This window comes from Bombus bifarius, unplaced genomic scaffold (assembly GCF_011952205.1).
Source record: "Bombus bifarius isolate JDL3187 unplaced genomic scaffold, Bbif_JDL3187 scf7180000008703_frag, whole genome shotgun sequence".
Taxonomy (NCBI): domain Eukaryota; kingdom Metazoa; phylum Arthropoda; class Insecta; order Hymenoptera; family Apidae; genus Bombus; species Bombus bifarius.
In genome coordinates, this window is record NW_022884796.1 from 1 (window position 1) to 16,507 (window position 16,507).

The 16,507-nt window shown below is 45.0% G+C and overlaps 3 protein-coding genes across 3 annotated transcripts; 1 reads left to right on the top strand and 2 right to left on the bottom strand.

Moving 5' to 3' along the window:
* The first annotated feature begins 559 nt into the window (after positions 1 to 559).
* LOC117213336 lies at positions 560 to 3,358 on the top strand. The gene is made up of 4 exons (XM_033458691.1): positions 560 to 715; positions 793 to 1,000; positions 1,178 to 3,270; positions 3,353 to 3,358. Exons 1-4 carry the CDS (start codon positions 560 to 562, stop codon positions 3,356 to 3,358), a joined length of 2,463 nt encoding a protein of 820 aa, XP_033314582.1.
* A 1,878-nt stretch (positions 3,359 to 5,236) lies between these two features.
* LOC117213338 lies at positions 5,237 to 7,056 on the bottom strand. Its single transcript, XM_033458692.1, has 3 exons — positions 6,946 to 7,056; positions 6,085 to 6,696; positions 5,237 to 6,046 (listed from the first exon to the last, which is right to left on the bottom strand). The coding sequence occupies exons 1-3, from the start codon at positions 7,054 to 7,056 to the stop codon at positions 5,237 to 5,239; spliced, it is 1,533 nt and encodes a 510-aa protein (XP_033314583.1).
* An 806-nt stretch (positions 7,057 to 7,862) lies between these two features.
* LOC117213339 lies at positions 7,863 to 10,040 on the bottom strand. Its single transcript, XM_033458693.1, has 2 exons — positions 9,200 to 10,040; positions 7,863 to 8,677 (listed from the first exon to the last, which is right to left on the bottom strand). Exons 1-2 carry the CDS (start codon positions 10,038 to 10,040, stop codon positions 7,863 to 7,865), a joined length of 1,656 nt encoding a protein of 551 aa, XP_033314584.1.
* Between the last annotated feature and the right edge of the window lie 6,467 nt (positions 10,041 to 16,507).

Here is a 16,507-nt window from a genome sequence, read left to right on the forward strand (position 1 = left end):
GCGCAGATTAACATTTTGAATGATAAACAGCAACCAATCCGTCGTCGAGCGTTGCTCGACACCGGATCCAGTATGAATTTCATTACCGAGGAATTAGCAAAATCGCTAAAGATAAGGCAAAACAAATGTTCGGTCCCGATCGGAGCTCTAGATACCTTGACAACGACTTCTAAGCGACACATCACGACCACGATCACTTCCACTGACGGTACATACACGCGGACATTAACGTTCCTTGTCATTCCAACCATATCAACCTTCATTCCCAGCGAACCCATCGATCGTTCGACACTTGAGATACCAAAAAGTCTCAAATTGGCCGATCCACGATTTCATTTACCAGCTCCGATAGATGTACTACTAAGCTCAGGTTCAACACTCGCGTCGATGTGTGTGGGACAAGTCAACCTCACGCAGCCAGACGAGCCTGGACTGCGTCTGCAAAAGACGCGATTCGGATGGGTAATCGGGGGGAGTCCAACTTCCCAAACCGCGACAAACATATTTCACACATCCACGACGACCGTACAAGCAGACCTCGCGCGGTTTTGGGAAATCGATGAAGGACCCTCAATTAAACATATCTCAGAGGCAGATCGACGATACGAAGAACACTTCCAAGCCCACACCCGACGCACCAGCGAAGGACGATACATCGTCGCTCTACCTTTCAACGATCAGCTTCAGTCACTCGGATCCTCTAAAACGCTGGCGAGTAAACGACTCGCCTCACTCAATCGCCGATTCCAGCACGACAAACGCTTCGAATCAGAATATCGAACGGTAATACAGGAATACCTGGCGTTGGGACACATGACGAAGGTCAATGACAACCACTCCGACGACAACGGATACTATTTACCCCATCATGGCGTGACCAAAGCATCGAGTCAAACCACCAAACTCCGTGTAGTTTTCGACGGATCGGCACCAAGCACTACCGGAACCTCCCTAAACGATACACTTCACACAGGACCCAAGTTACAGGAAGATTTATTTTGTATATTAATTAGATTCCGCGCTCATCAATACGTACTCACTGGCGACATCGAGAAAATGTATCGGCAATTCCTCGTACGACCAGAGGATCGGAAATATCAAAGGATATTATGGCGCAGCGCGAGTGGAGAAACAGAAACATATGAGCTTAACACTGTAACGTTCGGTTTATCCGCAGCACCGTATCTAGCTATTCGGTGCCTCAAGCAACTGGCAGAGGACGAAGGACATCGATTTCCACGTGCAGCACAGGTACTGCAGCGGGATTTCTACGTCGACGACGCTCTCACCGGAGCTGAAACGAAGGACGAAGCCCTCACGCTCAGAACAGAACTCACCAATTTACTTCAACTGGCCGGCTTAAACATACGAAAATGGGCGTCAAACGATAATGACTTATTACACGGACTTTCCTTAGAAGAAACAAATCACCAACATTTTTTGGGCGACTCGCAAACCTTGAAGACGCTGGGGGTGTTTTGGAATTCATCCGACGACTCTATTCTTTACTCGGTCGAAGTCAAACCCACGCCCTCCCGAGTCACGAAACGAATCATCAGCTCGGAGATTGCAAAAATTTACGATCCGCTCGGTCTGCTCGCACCGGTGATTGTTCGGGCCAAGATGCTACTTCAACGAATATGGTCGTCGAAAATCGATTGGGATGAATCACTTCCGATCGAGTTACATATAGAGTGGGAAAGGTACTATGCCCAATTACCCTTATTAAACAACGTCAGGTTCCCACGCAAGGCAATAATCGAGTCCGCAATAGAAATTGAACTGCATGGTTTCTGCGATGCCAGCGAAAAGGCTTACGGAGCCTGTGTTTATCTCCGAACCCTTAACACCAACGGCCGTGTTTGGACCCAACTTTTAACCGCAAAATCGAAAGTCGCCCCCCTCAAGTGCCAGACCATTCCTCGGCTCGAGCTGAGCGGAGCACTCCTTCTTACGTCCCTGATGTCGACAGTACAACAAGCCCTATCACATAAAATTACTCGAACTATCTATTGGACCGATTCCACTATCGTCCTCCATTGGCTCAATACATCACCTCACACCCTTAAAACATTCGTCGCTAACAGAGTCTCCGAAATTCAAACAAAAACCAGCATCCGCGATTGGCGCCACGTTCCTACCGACGACAATCCCGCGGACTTAATATCACGCGGCCAAACACCCGAAGAGTTTCTGCGCCCAACCATCTGGCAGCACGGTCCTGCATGGCTCTACCAGTCGGAAGGCTATTGGCCGACATGGGATCTAACACCGCAAATTGAACTACCGGAGCAGAAAGGGGCGATTTGTCTGTCCGCAAACCCCTCCGATTACAGTTTGTTGCAAAGGTATTCATCCTGGCCCAAGTTGATACGAATCATAGCTCGTTGCCTCCGTTGGAAACAGAAAAAGAACCGAGCGGCACCCCTAACCGTTACCGAATTACGCATAACGCACAATAAGCTGATAAAATTGTTGCAAAACATCCATCTCTCCGAGGAAATTCGTACACTCCAAAAAGATCGGAACGCGGCGATAAAGGGTAAGCTCACGCGACTCAATCCATTCATAGACAAGGAAGGAATATTGCGAGTCGGGGGTCGACTCAGTCATTCGTCGATGACCTTCGCCCAGAAACATCCCATAGTATTACCTAAGTCATCCGTTACAACACGCATCATAGAACACGAGCACAAGATCCACATGCACTCCGGAACGCAGGCTACATTATACGCAGTAAGACAAAGATACTGGCCCGTCGACGGTCGAAGTCAAGTATGGCGGGCGATCAAAGGCTGCGTCCGCTGCTGCCGCGCTCAACCACCGCCGGTAGAATACGTGATGGGTAATCTGCCGGAGGCGCGAGTAACGGAATCTCGCCCATTCACAAACGTCGGCGTCGATTACTGCGGGCCGTTCCACATCAAAGAAAAACGAGATCGTAACCGTCGTCAGATAAAGGTATACGTAGCCATTTTCGTATGCCTAGCAATTAAAGCGGTACACATCGAGCTTGTTGACGATCTCACTAGCGAAGCCTTCATCGCCGCTCTTCGCAGATTTATCGCTCGACGAGGGTATTGCTCCACCATCCATTCTGATAACGGCACCAACTTCAGAGGAGCAAGCAACGAATTACGAGAGCTTCATGATTTATTACAATCGGACGATCACAAAGAAAAAGTAACCGCATTTTTAGCCGACAAACAAATCGAATGGCGCTTCATTCCCCCTCATTCACCGCATTTCGGTGGGCTATGGGAAGCAGCGGTGAAGTCATTTAAACGCCACCTCAGGCGTGTAGCCGGCAACGAGTTACTCACCTCTGAACAATTGAATACTCTTATCATAGAAATAGAAGCAGTCCTCAATTCCCGCCCGCTAACTCTTATCTCCACCGATCCAAATGATCTCCTAGTCCTCACTCCCGGACATTTCCTCATTGGCGATTCACTAATGTGCTTACGTGATCGAGATTTCAGAGACATTCCATCGAACCGACTCTCCAGATGGCAGCATATCCAACAGCTTAAACAGCATTTTTGGAACCGCTGGCATAAGGAGTATTTGAACGAGCTAACCAACCGCAATAAGTGGAGCAAGGGTGGACACGGCATCCAAAAGGGCACAATCGTCATCCTCAGAGAGGACAACGTTCCCTCCATGCATTGGCCTCTGGGCCGAGTTATCAAGGTTCATCCAGGCGCCGATGGTGTCATCCGGACAGCTACAGTTCAGACGGCAAAGAGCGTTTTGGATCGGGCCGTCAAAAGGCTTGTCCCACTGCCAATTCAACCCGATTTAGAGAAACCCGAACAACTAGCCACCGAGACGAACTAAGATGGGAACTTCAACCTAACTTGATCGGTACCCTCTCAACGGGGGGAGAATGTTACGCCATGCGGCTTACCATAGATCATATTCTTAACTGTCGTTCGCGGCACTATAATGTCGCAGATGGATCGTCGCGGCTGCCCGGCAAACAAACATTGTAGTGGCAAGCGCATGGTTCATTAAGCAGGGCGACCTCCAGAAACGTCGATTCGTGGCCGTTATTTTACCTCGCGTAAAAGAATGTGGCGTGGTCCGAACGTAGTGGGGGTCGCCTTCCATAAAAAGCGGGAAAAATCGAAAGGCGAGCAGAACTCTTCGAGAAGCCGAACCGTCAACACATCTCTTATATCGCGCATTACTTAACAAGCAAAACGCAGTTACATTTCTTTTTGTTGTTCTCTTTATGTCTTCCTAGTTGATAATTTGTTAAAATAAACGTTAATTTATTTGTGTTAATTCTGTGGAATTCATTGAACTACCCTTATTATCCTAATCGAAATAAGGGAATCGATCAGTTCGTGGCGTCGATTATTTAATCGTAACGGGAACTTACAACTCTCGTTGACGTGATATCTCGCGATCGCGTCTCTCCGCGAACGATCGAAACAACCATCGTGGTGGATAGATGACTGTGAGCGTGAGAAAAACCTAGCTTGTTTTATTACAGGGCTATTCGGATTTTCCTAATGGGTGCATACCCGCTTTCTCCGTGTTTTAAGTGCGACTAATAAACCCAAGGACCTCTCTAAAAACCGACTGTGTCTCGAGAATATTTTTAAGCTTTAGAAATTCTTCAAGACAAACGGGTTGAAGACACAGGGCGAAACAATACAGGGAAATGAAAGTTATGGTGGGTCCTTAAGTTTATTGAGGATCGAAGTGACGTTACGCAGGTCGGTTGTTGTCCGGTCGCCCGGGCTGGCGTGCAGATGTTTTAGGCGGCGTAACATCCTCCCCCCGTTGAGAGGGCACCGATCAAATTCTGGCTGTGGAGTCAGGTGTGTCGTTGGTGACCTCCTTCGCTCCGTGTGGACGTTCGGCCTCGTCTGGATCTGGGTGGATGGGCAAGGGGACCAGTCTTTTGACACCGCAGTCGAGGATGCTTGTTGCCGCCTGCGCGGTAGCGGTCCGGATGATTCCGTCGGCTCCTGGATGGATCTTGATTACGCGGCCCAAAGGCCACTGCATAGAGGGTACGTTATCCTCCCTGAGGATTACTACGGTGCCTTCACGAATGTTATGTTTGCCCTTGTCCCATTTGTTGCGGCGGGTTAGCTCATTTAGGTATTCTCGATACCATCTGCTCCAGCAGTGCTGCTTAATCTGGTGAATGCGCTGCCAACTGGATAGCCGGCCTGATGGAACTGTCCTGAAATCACGCTCCCGTAAACTGGTTAGTGTGTCACCGATCAGAAAATGTCCGGGAGTGAGGATCTTTCGGATCGGATGAGATGGGAGTCAGTGGGCGTGAATTGAGAATGGCTTCAATTTCGATCACAAGGGTGTTGAGGTGCTCAAAGGTCAGGAGCTCCGTGCCGACCACGCGGATGAGATGGCGTTTGAACGCTTTAACCGCGGCTTCCCATAAGCCGCCAAAATGTGGTGAGTTCGGAGGATTAAAACGCCATTGTATTTGTCGGTCGGCGAGAAAATTCTGTACCCTATCCTGGTGGTCGTCGGACTGCAATAGGGTCCGGAGTTCTTGCAGCTGCCGATTAGCCCCGACGAAATTGGTGCCGTTGTCGGTGAGGATCGTTGCGCAGTATCCTCGCCGCGAGATGAAACGGCGTAGCGCGGCCAAGAAGGCGTCGGTGGTTAGGTCGCTGACTAACTCTACGTGGACCGCCTTTGTCGCCAGACAAACGAATATGGCGGCGTACGTCTTGATTTTACGTCGGTTGCGGTCCCTCCTCTCCTTGATGTAGAATGGGCCGCAGTAGTCGATTCCGACGTTCGTGAACGGCCGCGATTCGGTAATACGCGCCTCTGGCAAATCACCCATCAAGTATTCCACTGGTGGAGGGTTGGCTCTGCAGCATCGGACGCACCTTCTGAGAGTGCGCCATACCTGGCTACGACCGTCGATCGGCCAATAGCGCAGTCTCACCGCGTATAGTGTAGCTTGTGTCCCTGTGTGATGATTGTTCCGGTGCTCTTGCTCTATAATTAGCTCTGTCACCGGGGATTTCGGTAGGATGATCGGGTGTTTTGGCTGAAGGGTATGGCGGAGTTGGTTAGTCGTCCTCTTACCCGGAGTAGCCCATCTTCGTCGAGGAAGGGGTTTAATGGCTGTAGTTTCCCTCCAACATCCTCGCTTCGATTTTTCTGGAGGATCCGAATTTCAGGCGCGAAACGACTGGATTGTAATATTTTTATTAGTCTGTTGTGCGCTGCAGTCAGTTCGTCTGTGGTGAGATGGGCAGATAGGTGTTGCTTATGTCTCCATCGAAGACACCGGGCGACGATTCTTATTAGTCTTGGCCAAGACGAGTAACGATGGAGGAGTGTGTTGTCGCTAATATTCGTCCTCAGACAGATCGTCTTCTTTTGCTCCGGGAGGTCGACTACCGGTGTCGGGCTCCAGACCGGCCAATAGTTTTCGCTTTGCAGGAGCCACCTTGGATCGTTTTTCCAAATGGACGGACATAGGAATTCCTTGGGCGTCTGGCCTCGGGAGATGAGATCCGCTGGATTATCGTCGGTAGGCACATGACGCCAGTCGGAGGTATTGGTCTTGGTCTGTATCTCAGCGACTCGATTCGCCACAAATGTTTTCAAGGTGTGCGACGAAGACCTGATCCAATGGAGCACGATGGTGGAGTCAGTCCAGTATACTATCCGCGATATCTTGGTCGCCAGGGCCTGTCGTATTGACGAAATCAAGAACGTCAAAATAAGTTAATTCGAGCTTAATTCGAGACGTGGTATGGACAGCGATTTGAGCGGCGCTACCTTCGACCGCGCCGTGAGGAGTCGAGTCCAAATATTGTTCTTTCGGTCCGTCGTCCGCACGTAGACGCACGCCCCATATGCCCTTTCGCTAGCGTCACAGAATCCGCGTAGCTCAATTTTCGTTGCGGATTCAATGATGGTCTTCCGAGGGAACCTTACCACATTTAACAACGGCAATTGGGTGTGGTATTTGATCCATTCTGTGTGTACGTCTGTCGGAAGGGATTCGTCTCGATCTACCTTCAATGTCCAGACTTGTTGCAAAATCATTTTTGCTCGAACGATTACCGGCGCGAGCAATCCTAGTGGATCATAGATTTGTGCGATGACTGAACTGATTGATCGCTTTGTGACTCGGGAAGTGTCACTGATCGTCTTGACCGAATAGAGTATGGCATCGTCGGCTGAATCCCAAAAGACGCCGAGTGTTTTTAACGTGGATGACTCACCGAGATGTAATTTCTGGTTGGTGTCTTCTTCAGGTAGCCCTCGTAGCAGATCCCGATCGTTTGATGCCCATTTGCGGATATTTAGACCGGCTAGCTTAAGTAATTTCGTGAGATCATTCCTGACTGATAAGGCTTCGTCCTTCGTATCGGCTCCGGTCAACGCATCGTCGACATAGAAGTCTCGCCGCAGGATCTGCGCTGCTCTCGGAAATCAAGGTCCCTCGTCTTCTGCCAACTGTTTGAGACATCGGATGGCCAGATACGGGGCTGCGGATAGACCGAACGTTACGGTGTTGAGTCGGTATGTTTCGATCTCTCCGTTGTCGGCACGCCACAGAATCTTTTGATAAGGACGATCTTCTGGACGTAGGATGAATTGACGGTACATTTTCTCGATGTCGCCGGTAAGGACATATTGAAATGACCGGAATCTCAATAGGATGTTTCTCAGGTCTTCTTGTAATTTCGGGTCCGTATGAAGGGCGTCGTTTAGAGACACTCCCGTGGTACTTGATGCTGAGCCGTCGAACACAACCCGGAGCTTGGTGGTGTCGCTCGATTCCTTGATCACGCCGTGATGTGGTAAATAATATCCGTAGCCGGTGGCGTGATCCGTGTTGATCTTCGTCATTGACCCAAGTCTAAATATTCTTGGATCACAGCACTATACGCGGTTTCATATTGTTTGTCGCGTTGGAATCGACGATGAAGAGAGGCGAGCCTGCTCATTGCAGCGGCCTTCGATGACCCTAGTGAGGAAAGCTTTTCGTTGAATGATAATGCAACGATGTATCTGCCTTCCTTGGTTCGTCGGACATGGTTTCGGAAATGTTCTTCACATAGTCGTTCAGATTCCGAAAGATGAGTAGTGGCCGGTCCCTCGTCGATCTCCCAAAACCGTGCGAGGTCCTCTTGCAGAGCCGTTGTGGTTGCGTGGAACGTATTTATCGCGGTTTGGGACGTTGGACTCCCCCCGATTACCCAGCCGAACCGTGTTTTTTGTAGACGTAGTTCAGGTTCGCCTGGTTGCGCCAGATTGACCTGCCCTATGCACAGCGACGCAAATGTTGATCCGGTACTAAGTAAGACATCGATCGGGGCTGGGCAATGGAATTGTGGATCGGCTAATTGAATATTTCTGGGTAATCCCAGACTCGAGGGGTCGATGGGCTCGCTTGGTATGAAAGTCGACATGGCCGGGATAACAAGAAATCTCAATGTTTTCTTATACTTGCCGTCCGTCGACGTGATTGTGGCCGTGGTGTATCGTTTTGCCGTTGTGCTCAAATTGTCGAGGGCTCCGATCTGGATCGCACATCTCCTTTGTTTTATACCGAGGGAATTCGCGAGCTTGTCGGTCATGAAGTTCATGCTCGTCCCAGTGTCGAGTAAGGCTCGGGCTCGGATTGGTTGTACCTGTTTGTTCAAAACCTTGATCTGTGCTGTGGCCAACAGATCATGATGCAGAGGGCTGTGGGGAGATGTGTTTGTTAGTCCGATCCCCCTTGCTGTCGTAGTCTCGGACAGTCAGTTTTGCCCCGGTTGGGACTTGGACGAGGAGGTAGGGGTGGTGTTCTTGATCCGGGCTGAGCGTGACTCATACGAGGCATGCCCTTTCGTACCTCTTGGAGCTGAAGATGTATGTTTCCGTGAAGTGTCGGATGTTCGTCTCGACTTGTGGGACGACCGCGATTTCGATGATCCAGATGGTGATTGTTCGGTGGAGGCTCGCTTGTGTGATGAACGACTACCCGACGACCGACCGCTCGGTGCGCGACTGCCCGACGTCCGACCGCTCGATGAGCGACTGTCCGACGACCGACTGCTCGGCGACCAATCGCTTGCCGATCGACCGCTCGACGATCGACCGCTCGAAGATCGACCGCTCGACGACCGTGAGTCTACCTGGGTTTGTTCGCGGTGTAGGTAAGTATGGTGTCGGTGACCGCAGATACGACACGAACCCGATGTACACTGTGTCGGCGAATGTCCTCTGCCTAGGCAATTTATACACAACGATGCCTTCTTCACGATCTGAAAACGTTTGGTCGATGATTTGGCCTTGAAGATTTTACAGTGTCTGATATCGTGAGGTCCGTTGCAGGTCGGACACACTACCGTTCTGCTGGTTGTAGCAAGGGTTCGCCCATGCGGTATGCTTGTTCGCTGACTGTGGTGTTTGTGGATTGACTCTTTTGATTCCTTCGCTTTAGAGAGGAATTGAGTCCCGTTCGCCCGTGTTTTGAGAAAGTGTATCAGATGCTGATAGGATGGCACCTGCTGGCGGGGCAGTGTGCGTTGCCATTTACGCAGGCTGGACGAGGGCAATTTCGACGCGATCAATTCGATAATCGCTATATTTGATGTGACGGGCCCTTTTAGGTGTTCGAGCGCCTTTAGATTTACGCTGATGGTTTCCAAAAAATCCTCTAGGGCTTCTGGAGTTTCCTTTTTGATTTCCGGATAGTTGCGCATCAAATTCCAATGGCGCATGCAGATTTGGAGGGGGCAATTGAACTTATCCGTCAGTGTGTCAAGCGCGATGGGATAGTTGGCCTCTGTGAGTACTAATGACTGGATACTCTGTGCGGCCCGTCCAGTTATAGATGAGCGTAGATGCTGGAACTTTTGGATATTCGGCAAACTTTCGTTACGGTCCACTATGGATGAGAACGTGTCGTAGAAATAGGTCCAGTTCTCGAGGGCACCGTCGAATTGGGGCACGCGGACCTCTGGAAAGGTGGTCGGCTCTGGTTTCCGGCATGTCTCGCCTGTTTTTGTTGTCGACGGGGTTGTTGCTGACATTTGCTCAAAGAGACCTAGGAACCGCACGTCAAGCTCCCGATGCTCTTGCGACAACGAAGCTACACGCGCATCTTCCCCCTCATCTAACCCATCTAACTCTTCTTGAACCGCGAGTATCCTCCTCCAAAGTTCATCGAACGAGCTGCGGCAAGATGTTAGGAAGATTCTGTTTGCCTTCCCAGACGCTTCGTATTCATCGAGTTCGCGCTTTATGGTTGCAAGTCGACCGGCTAGGTCATAATTTTGTCCTCCGTCCACACTCAAAATACTATCTAGATGCTATAATTAGGGATTCAATTTTATAATACGTTGCCTCACTTTCCATCACTGCTTTCCTACTATCAGTCACTTGAACTGTAATATAAACCAGTCTTTTATTTCCAATACTATTCTGCATACCATTTATCAGGAACAATACATTTTATTTGTTAATCTAACAAGATGCGAAGTTCCTCATTTGTCCTAATATCAATCAATGGATAAGTGAATTGAAATCTGTGAAAATAATGTAATATCGGAAAATAAGGATAGAAATTTTTTCCCGATTACTTGCAACTTATTAATATTAAATTGAATATACATATATAAATTGGACAGGAAACGATATTTATTTAACGGAAACTAAATGCAATACTCGTATCTATATCAAATAACTTTACAGTTATTTGACCACTCTCGTCACAACGAATCTAACACACACACACACACACTCTCTCTCTCTAACAACTCTATCAATTCTCACAACTCTACTCTTCGACGACTCGATACCTCTAACGACTCTACTCTTCGACGACTCAATTAGCTCTGATTCTCGCAACACGCACACTTTTCGACTCGCCTTGCGTAGCGAAACCGTCCTTCTTCTAACGTTGTCTATTGTTTCCCTCATACCTATGTAAGAACTACCAACTACGTGCCTTTAGTCACGTAGGCACTCTTAAATGTAAACGAACCACAGAAACACGACGTACACGGTTTTTCTATTTTCAACTGATTTCTAATTCGAATTACTTTACGATATTACAATAAGTATCTAGTAACACGACTTTCGAACCGATGTAATTATTGCAATGATTGTTAAATTTCAAAACAATTTCCTATCCATGTTAAACATATTACGTATATGTGCATGTCTAGTATTTCGATTAGTTGCTCTACTTGCGGTAGTTCGCCATTCTGGATCATCTAGACTCAACAAAGATGCATTCAATTTATCCATGCCTTAAAAAGCTCTGTAGCGGCACAAGAGTTAGAATTTGCTTCAAACCATGTTGTTGTTTTGCTTCGGAATATCAAGAGGTATTGTAAGGAATTATAAGCTCCGGGCAAAACAATGGCGCCGCTACATGTAACCGTAAAACAAGACGAATTTGTATCTTTTGACGCTATTCTGACGATTATGACTAAACGAACGTCATCGCAAACGATTCAGTATAAACTGTGACTACACGTCTGTATAGATATCGTTTCGCGACAAGATCTGTTTTCAAATACACTAACGAGTACACATATTGGTAGTCTCATTATTCGATCCCCTACAGCTCTTATTATGGAAAGTAGAGGCCTGTGACAGTATTCAGCTTGGCCAACTTTGAACAGGGCATATTGATAAGCCAGAGTAACTCACATACAAATTTTTTTTTTTTTTTTTTTACGTGGAGAAATCCTCATGGACACTCCGCTGTTGCAGTAATTGCGTAACAGCAGAGTAGTGTCGGACTCTTACCGACTAAAACTCCACGATGACCACCCGACGCGTATGACAGGGATGCTCCAGGATTCTCTTATGAATTAACTTCAGTTGCACCCCCTTCACGCGTTCTCTAGTTCTAGCCAGTCCTAATATTTCCTGAATATTGAATTGGCGTTAGGGGGGGCCATTACCCCTAGCGCAGTCTCTCCTTATTGATATTCAGTGGAGGCTTGTCTTGTGTGCTTCGACAACTCGCATACAACCTGGTGGTACAAGCTACGAAAACACTTTTCGGGACATGAGAAGACACATTTGCCCAGATAACATACAAAAGGTATTAGAGCCCACCAAATAAGATTTGCTACAATTTGCTGTAATTCGTCACAATAAGCCTATGAGTATCGCGTGTCAGATGATTTTCGAATTAGTTGATGCTTGGATGTTCAAGATACGGAAGCGCGGAGTGATGAGACGTTTATGTACAACTTGATCATGGTGCAACCCATTCACCAGCCAGAAAACTTCATGCACGATTTTCTAAAAAGAAAGACATTTCCCCCCTTCTTTATGCCGTATCAGTCCTCTCTCGTCGCTCCTTATCTCATGCAGAGACAGGCCAAATAATGTTGCCGGTGAAGGCCAACAGCCTGGGTACATGTACGGGTCTCTTGCCTGCAACATAATTTCGTTATGTGTAGTATGCGCGGCAGAAAAGCATTTTTGCCATTAATATGAACTAGAAGATTGCAGAAAAACTGTAAACATTTTCCAAATTTTATTAATTTCATTTCATTTCTTAAAGTCTACAAAACTGTTAATCAACATTAAGCAAATATACAAAATCTTGACGTACAGTATAATGGAGCGAATATTAGAAACGATACTACTAAATCTACAAGCTAAAATGTACTATACAAATTTTCTTCAAACTATAAACATACAAAGTATATATTTCTGAAAATAAAAAATATCGGATCAAACACTCTTCGAACATACTTCGAACGCTCATTATTACGTATATTATCAAATTAATACATACAATATAATATATAAACCAAACCAATGAAAGGCGCAGAGACTGGAGAACATGGGGTCCTCGAGCGTGCAGTACGCTTCAGCATCGCTGCAAACACCAACTCCCTCCGCTTGTCCCAATGCCATCTCGTACGGTGAGACTGCAAACAAAAAATATCCATATATACATCAAGATAGTAATGCGATTTCTATTCTTGCAGCACCGACGTAATACACGGTGCTCCGTAATCGCTCGAGATTCCATTTAGTTGTTGAAATCTCTACGCATTTGGTAGATAAAACGATGCGAGAAATCCTTTTGTCACAGTTAGGTCTTCCAAACCTGATCGCTTGCATTTTTCCCGCTACTTCAGCGTCGTAACGTTACTTTTATTTCTGCCAACTTAGACACGACATCGTCTAAACTGCCCACTTCAGGACACGATGGCTCCTCCCGGGGATTCTGTTGAGACGATCCCGGATTTTCCGTGTCCTCACCATTGTAGAGTTCATAATTTGTATAATTTACCTTCTTCTTCAAGCATTGTTTTTTTAAATTTCTGCCATTTTGAAGCTGCTGATAATCGCCGGATGCGTAAATCATTTTTAGCTTTGGAAAGAGCGCACGTCAGCATTGCTTCAATCCGTAAATCGCGTCTGCGCATTCGGCGACACTGTGATCTTTTGCGGCGAACTTCGTCAATCCATGTTAGTAACCGTTCTGTTTCTGGCTTGTTGGCGTTTGTTTTTGAAAGTCCCTTCTTTGTCCTCGCCATGCTTTCTCAACTATTTCACCCAATTATTGAGTAAGTAAAATGTATACCAACCTGTATCCGGCTCGTGTTTGTTGTAGAACAAAACAGAAGAGATTCACACAACTGCACACAAAGGATTTGAAACCACCGAGCAAAACACCCTCCTCACAGCACAGTCGTAAGATGACTAAGGGAAGTCTACGCTGCGCATCTGAAGTCCGCTTTCTATACCCCCTCCCCTGTCTTTATGACGTAGTCTTACGCGCGAAAATGGAAACTAGTTCCGTGTAAAATCTTACGTTGGCCTTACATTCTAAGAATTTTTGAAAAATACTTCACTCCAATTAATTTTGAAATATATGTGCGACAATTTTAGTGCTAAATTTTATATATTTTGCACATTATATTAAAATTCTTGATTTACAGGAAATAATCAATAGCGTATGAAGGTGTACTGCACGTATTATTTGGCACGTACATTAATGTTGATTCAAAAATAATTATTCCAATGATTTTAAGTTACACACATAATAGATAAAGTAGGCTGTAGACTATGAAATTCGTATGAAATAAGCAGAGAATAGTAACTAAATAAATGTATATGTATATCGAACATAAATCTTGTAAAAATAATATTATATACAATAATATTAAATAAGTAAAAAATAAATAAAAGTAAAAAGTAAATAAGTAAAAAAGTAATAATAATATTAAATTACATTCAAATCAAATATATGAACAAGATCTATTGACTTTTAATTATTTTTTTGAAGCACTAGTATCAAATAAAATTGCGTCATTACGAATACAAAAACAATAACGTTGATATAAAAATGTCATCCCGAAACACAGTTTGACGTGATACAAGTGTATTATTTTAATTTAAGCAGAAAATATCTAATCATATTTAACAATTTTGAAAACATACCTCTACTAAACTATCATTATCTTTTCCTATACCATCGGCAAGGCCCTGAACAGCAAGCAGTTCAGCAGTTGTTAAAAAACTAGCCAATTGTTCCCGAACCACATTTACTTCACCCTGATACATAAAATCAACCAATGCAGTCAAATCATCGAAATTTACATTACATTACGAGATAAAAATATGACCTTTTTCATCTTAATGTCTCCCAAAAACGTATTTAGCAGAAAGGATACGACATCTATAACGATCCAATTAGAAACTACCAGAGCATGTGTATCTTAAGCGGATCTTTAAACGTCGATTAAACGCGTTCTCTATCCAATCCTGGCTGAAACATAATTACTCACACCCCCAGTAACCCATCTCTAAGTCATTCCAATCAACGTACCATACGAACACGAATCCAACGCGTTCCAGGAATACAAACAACTGCCTGTAGCTGTTTAGCTGTACACGACGAGTATAATTATTTCGGATACTCCTCCAGTACAAAACAGACACCCAAACGACAATATTTCAACACAAAAATATTTAAAACAATAGTTATAAAAGCATGATACTTAATACCGCGCTTGACATCAGGTATAAGCAAAAATAAATTTCTTCATACAAATTTCAAGTTAAATCTTTAGCTTGTGTAATTATATCAAACTTGCTCAATTAACAACGAGCAATTTCCATCGTGTTTTGACAACTGACTCATCGATGATGTTTTTCCTTGGAATTGAAAAAGGAATGTGCATAATTTTGTCCTCCGTCCACACTCAAAATACTATCTACATGCTATAATTGGGGGATTCAATTTTATAATACGTTGCCTCACTTTCCATCACTGCTTTCCTACTATCAGTCACTTGAACTGTAATATAAACCAGTCTTTTATTTCCAATACTATTCTGCATACCATTTATCAAGAACAATACATTTTATTTGTTAATGTAATAAGATGCGAAGTTCCTCATTTGTCCTAATATCAATCAATGGATAAATGAATTGAATTCTGTGAAAATAATGTAATATCGGAAAATAAGGATAGAAATTTTTTCCCGATTACTTGCAACTTATTAATATTAAATTGAATATACATATATAAATTGGACAGGAAACGATATTTATTTAACGGAAACTAAATGCTATACTCGTATATATATCAAATAACTTTACAGTTATTTGACCACTCTCGTCACAACGAATCTAACACACAGACACTCTCTCTCTCTCTAACAACTCTATCAATTCTCACAACTCTAGCCTTCGACGATTCGATACCTCTAACTACTCTACTCTTCGACGACTCAATTAGCTCTGATTCTCGCAACACGCACACTTTTCGACTCGCCTTGCGTAGCCAAACCGTCGTTCTTCTAACGTTGTCTATTGCTTCCCTCATACCTATGTAAGAACTACCAACTACGTGCCTCTAGTCACGTAGGCACTCTTAAATGTAAACGAACCACAGAAGCACGACGTACACGGTTTTTCTATATTCAACTGATTTCTAATTCGAATTACTTTACGATATTACAATAAGTATCTAGTAACACGACTTCCGAACCGATGTAATTATTGCAATGATTGTTAAATTTCAAAACAATTTCCTATCCATGTTAAATATATTACGTATATGTGCATGTCTAGTATTTCGATTAGTGGCTCTACTTGCGGTAGTTCGCCATTCTGGATCATCTAGACTCAACAAAGATGCATTCAATTTATCCATGCCTTAAAAAGCTCTGTAGCGGCACAAGAGTTAGAATATGCTTCAAACAATGTTGTTGTTTTGCTTCGGAATATCAAGAGGTATTGTAAGGAATTATAAACTCCGGGCAAAACAATGGCGCCGCTACATGTAACCGTAAAACAAGACGAATTTGTATCTTTTGACCTTCTTCTGACTATTATGACTAAACGAACGTGATCGCAAACGATTCAGTATAAACTGTGACTAAAAGTCTGTATAGATATCGTTTCGCGACAAGATCTGTTTTCAATACACTAACGAGTGCACATATTGGTAGTCTCATTATTCGATCCCCTACAGCTCTTATTATGGAAAATAGAGGCCTGTGACAGTATT

Coding starts and splice junctions, on each gene's coding strand:
- LOC117213336 (XM_033458691.1), top strand. CDS start 560: ATGAAGGACCCTCAATTAAACATATCTCAGAGGCAGATCGACGATACG. Junction 716..792: donor ATCCTCTAAAACGCTGGCGA/GTAAACGACTCG, acceptor ACGGTAATACAG/GAATACCTGGCGTTGGGACA. Junction 1,001..1,177: donor GTTACAGGAAGATTTATTTT/GTATATTAATTA, acceptor GTTTATCCGCAG/CACCGTATCTAGCTATTCGG.
- LOC117213338 (XM_033458692.1), bottom strand. CDS start 7,056: ATGATTTTGCAACAAGTCTGGACATTGAAGGTAGATCGAGACGAATCC. Junction 6,697..6,945: donor AATTGCCGTTGTTAAATGTG/GTAAGGTTCCCT, acceptor TCAATACGACAG/GCCCTGGCGACCAAGATATC. Junction 6,047..6,084: donor ACGAAGATGGGCTACTCCGG/GTAAGAGGACGA, acceptor CATACCCTTCAG/CCAAAACACCCGATCATCCT.
- LOC117213339 (XM_033458693.1), bottom strand. CDS start 10,040: ATGTCAGCAACAACCCCGTCGACAACAAAAACAGGCGAGACATGCCGG. Junction 8,678..9,199: donor GCCGACACAGTGTACATCGG/GTTCGTGTCGTA, acceptor TGTTGGCCACAG/CACAGATCAAGGTTTTGAAC.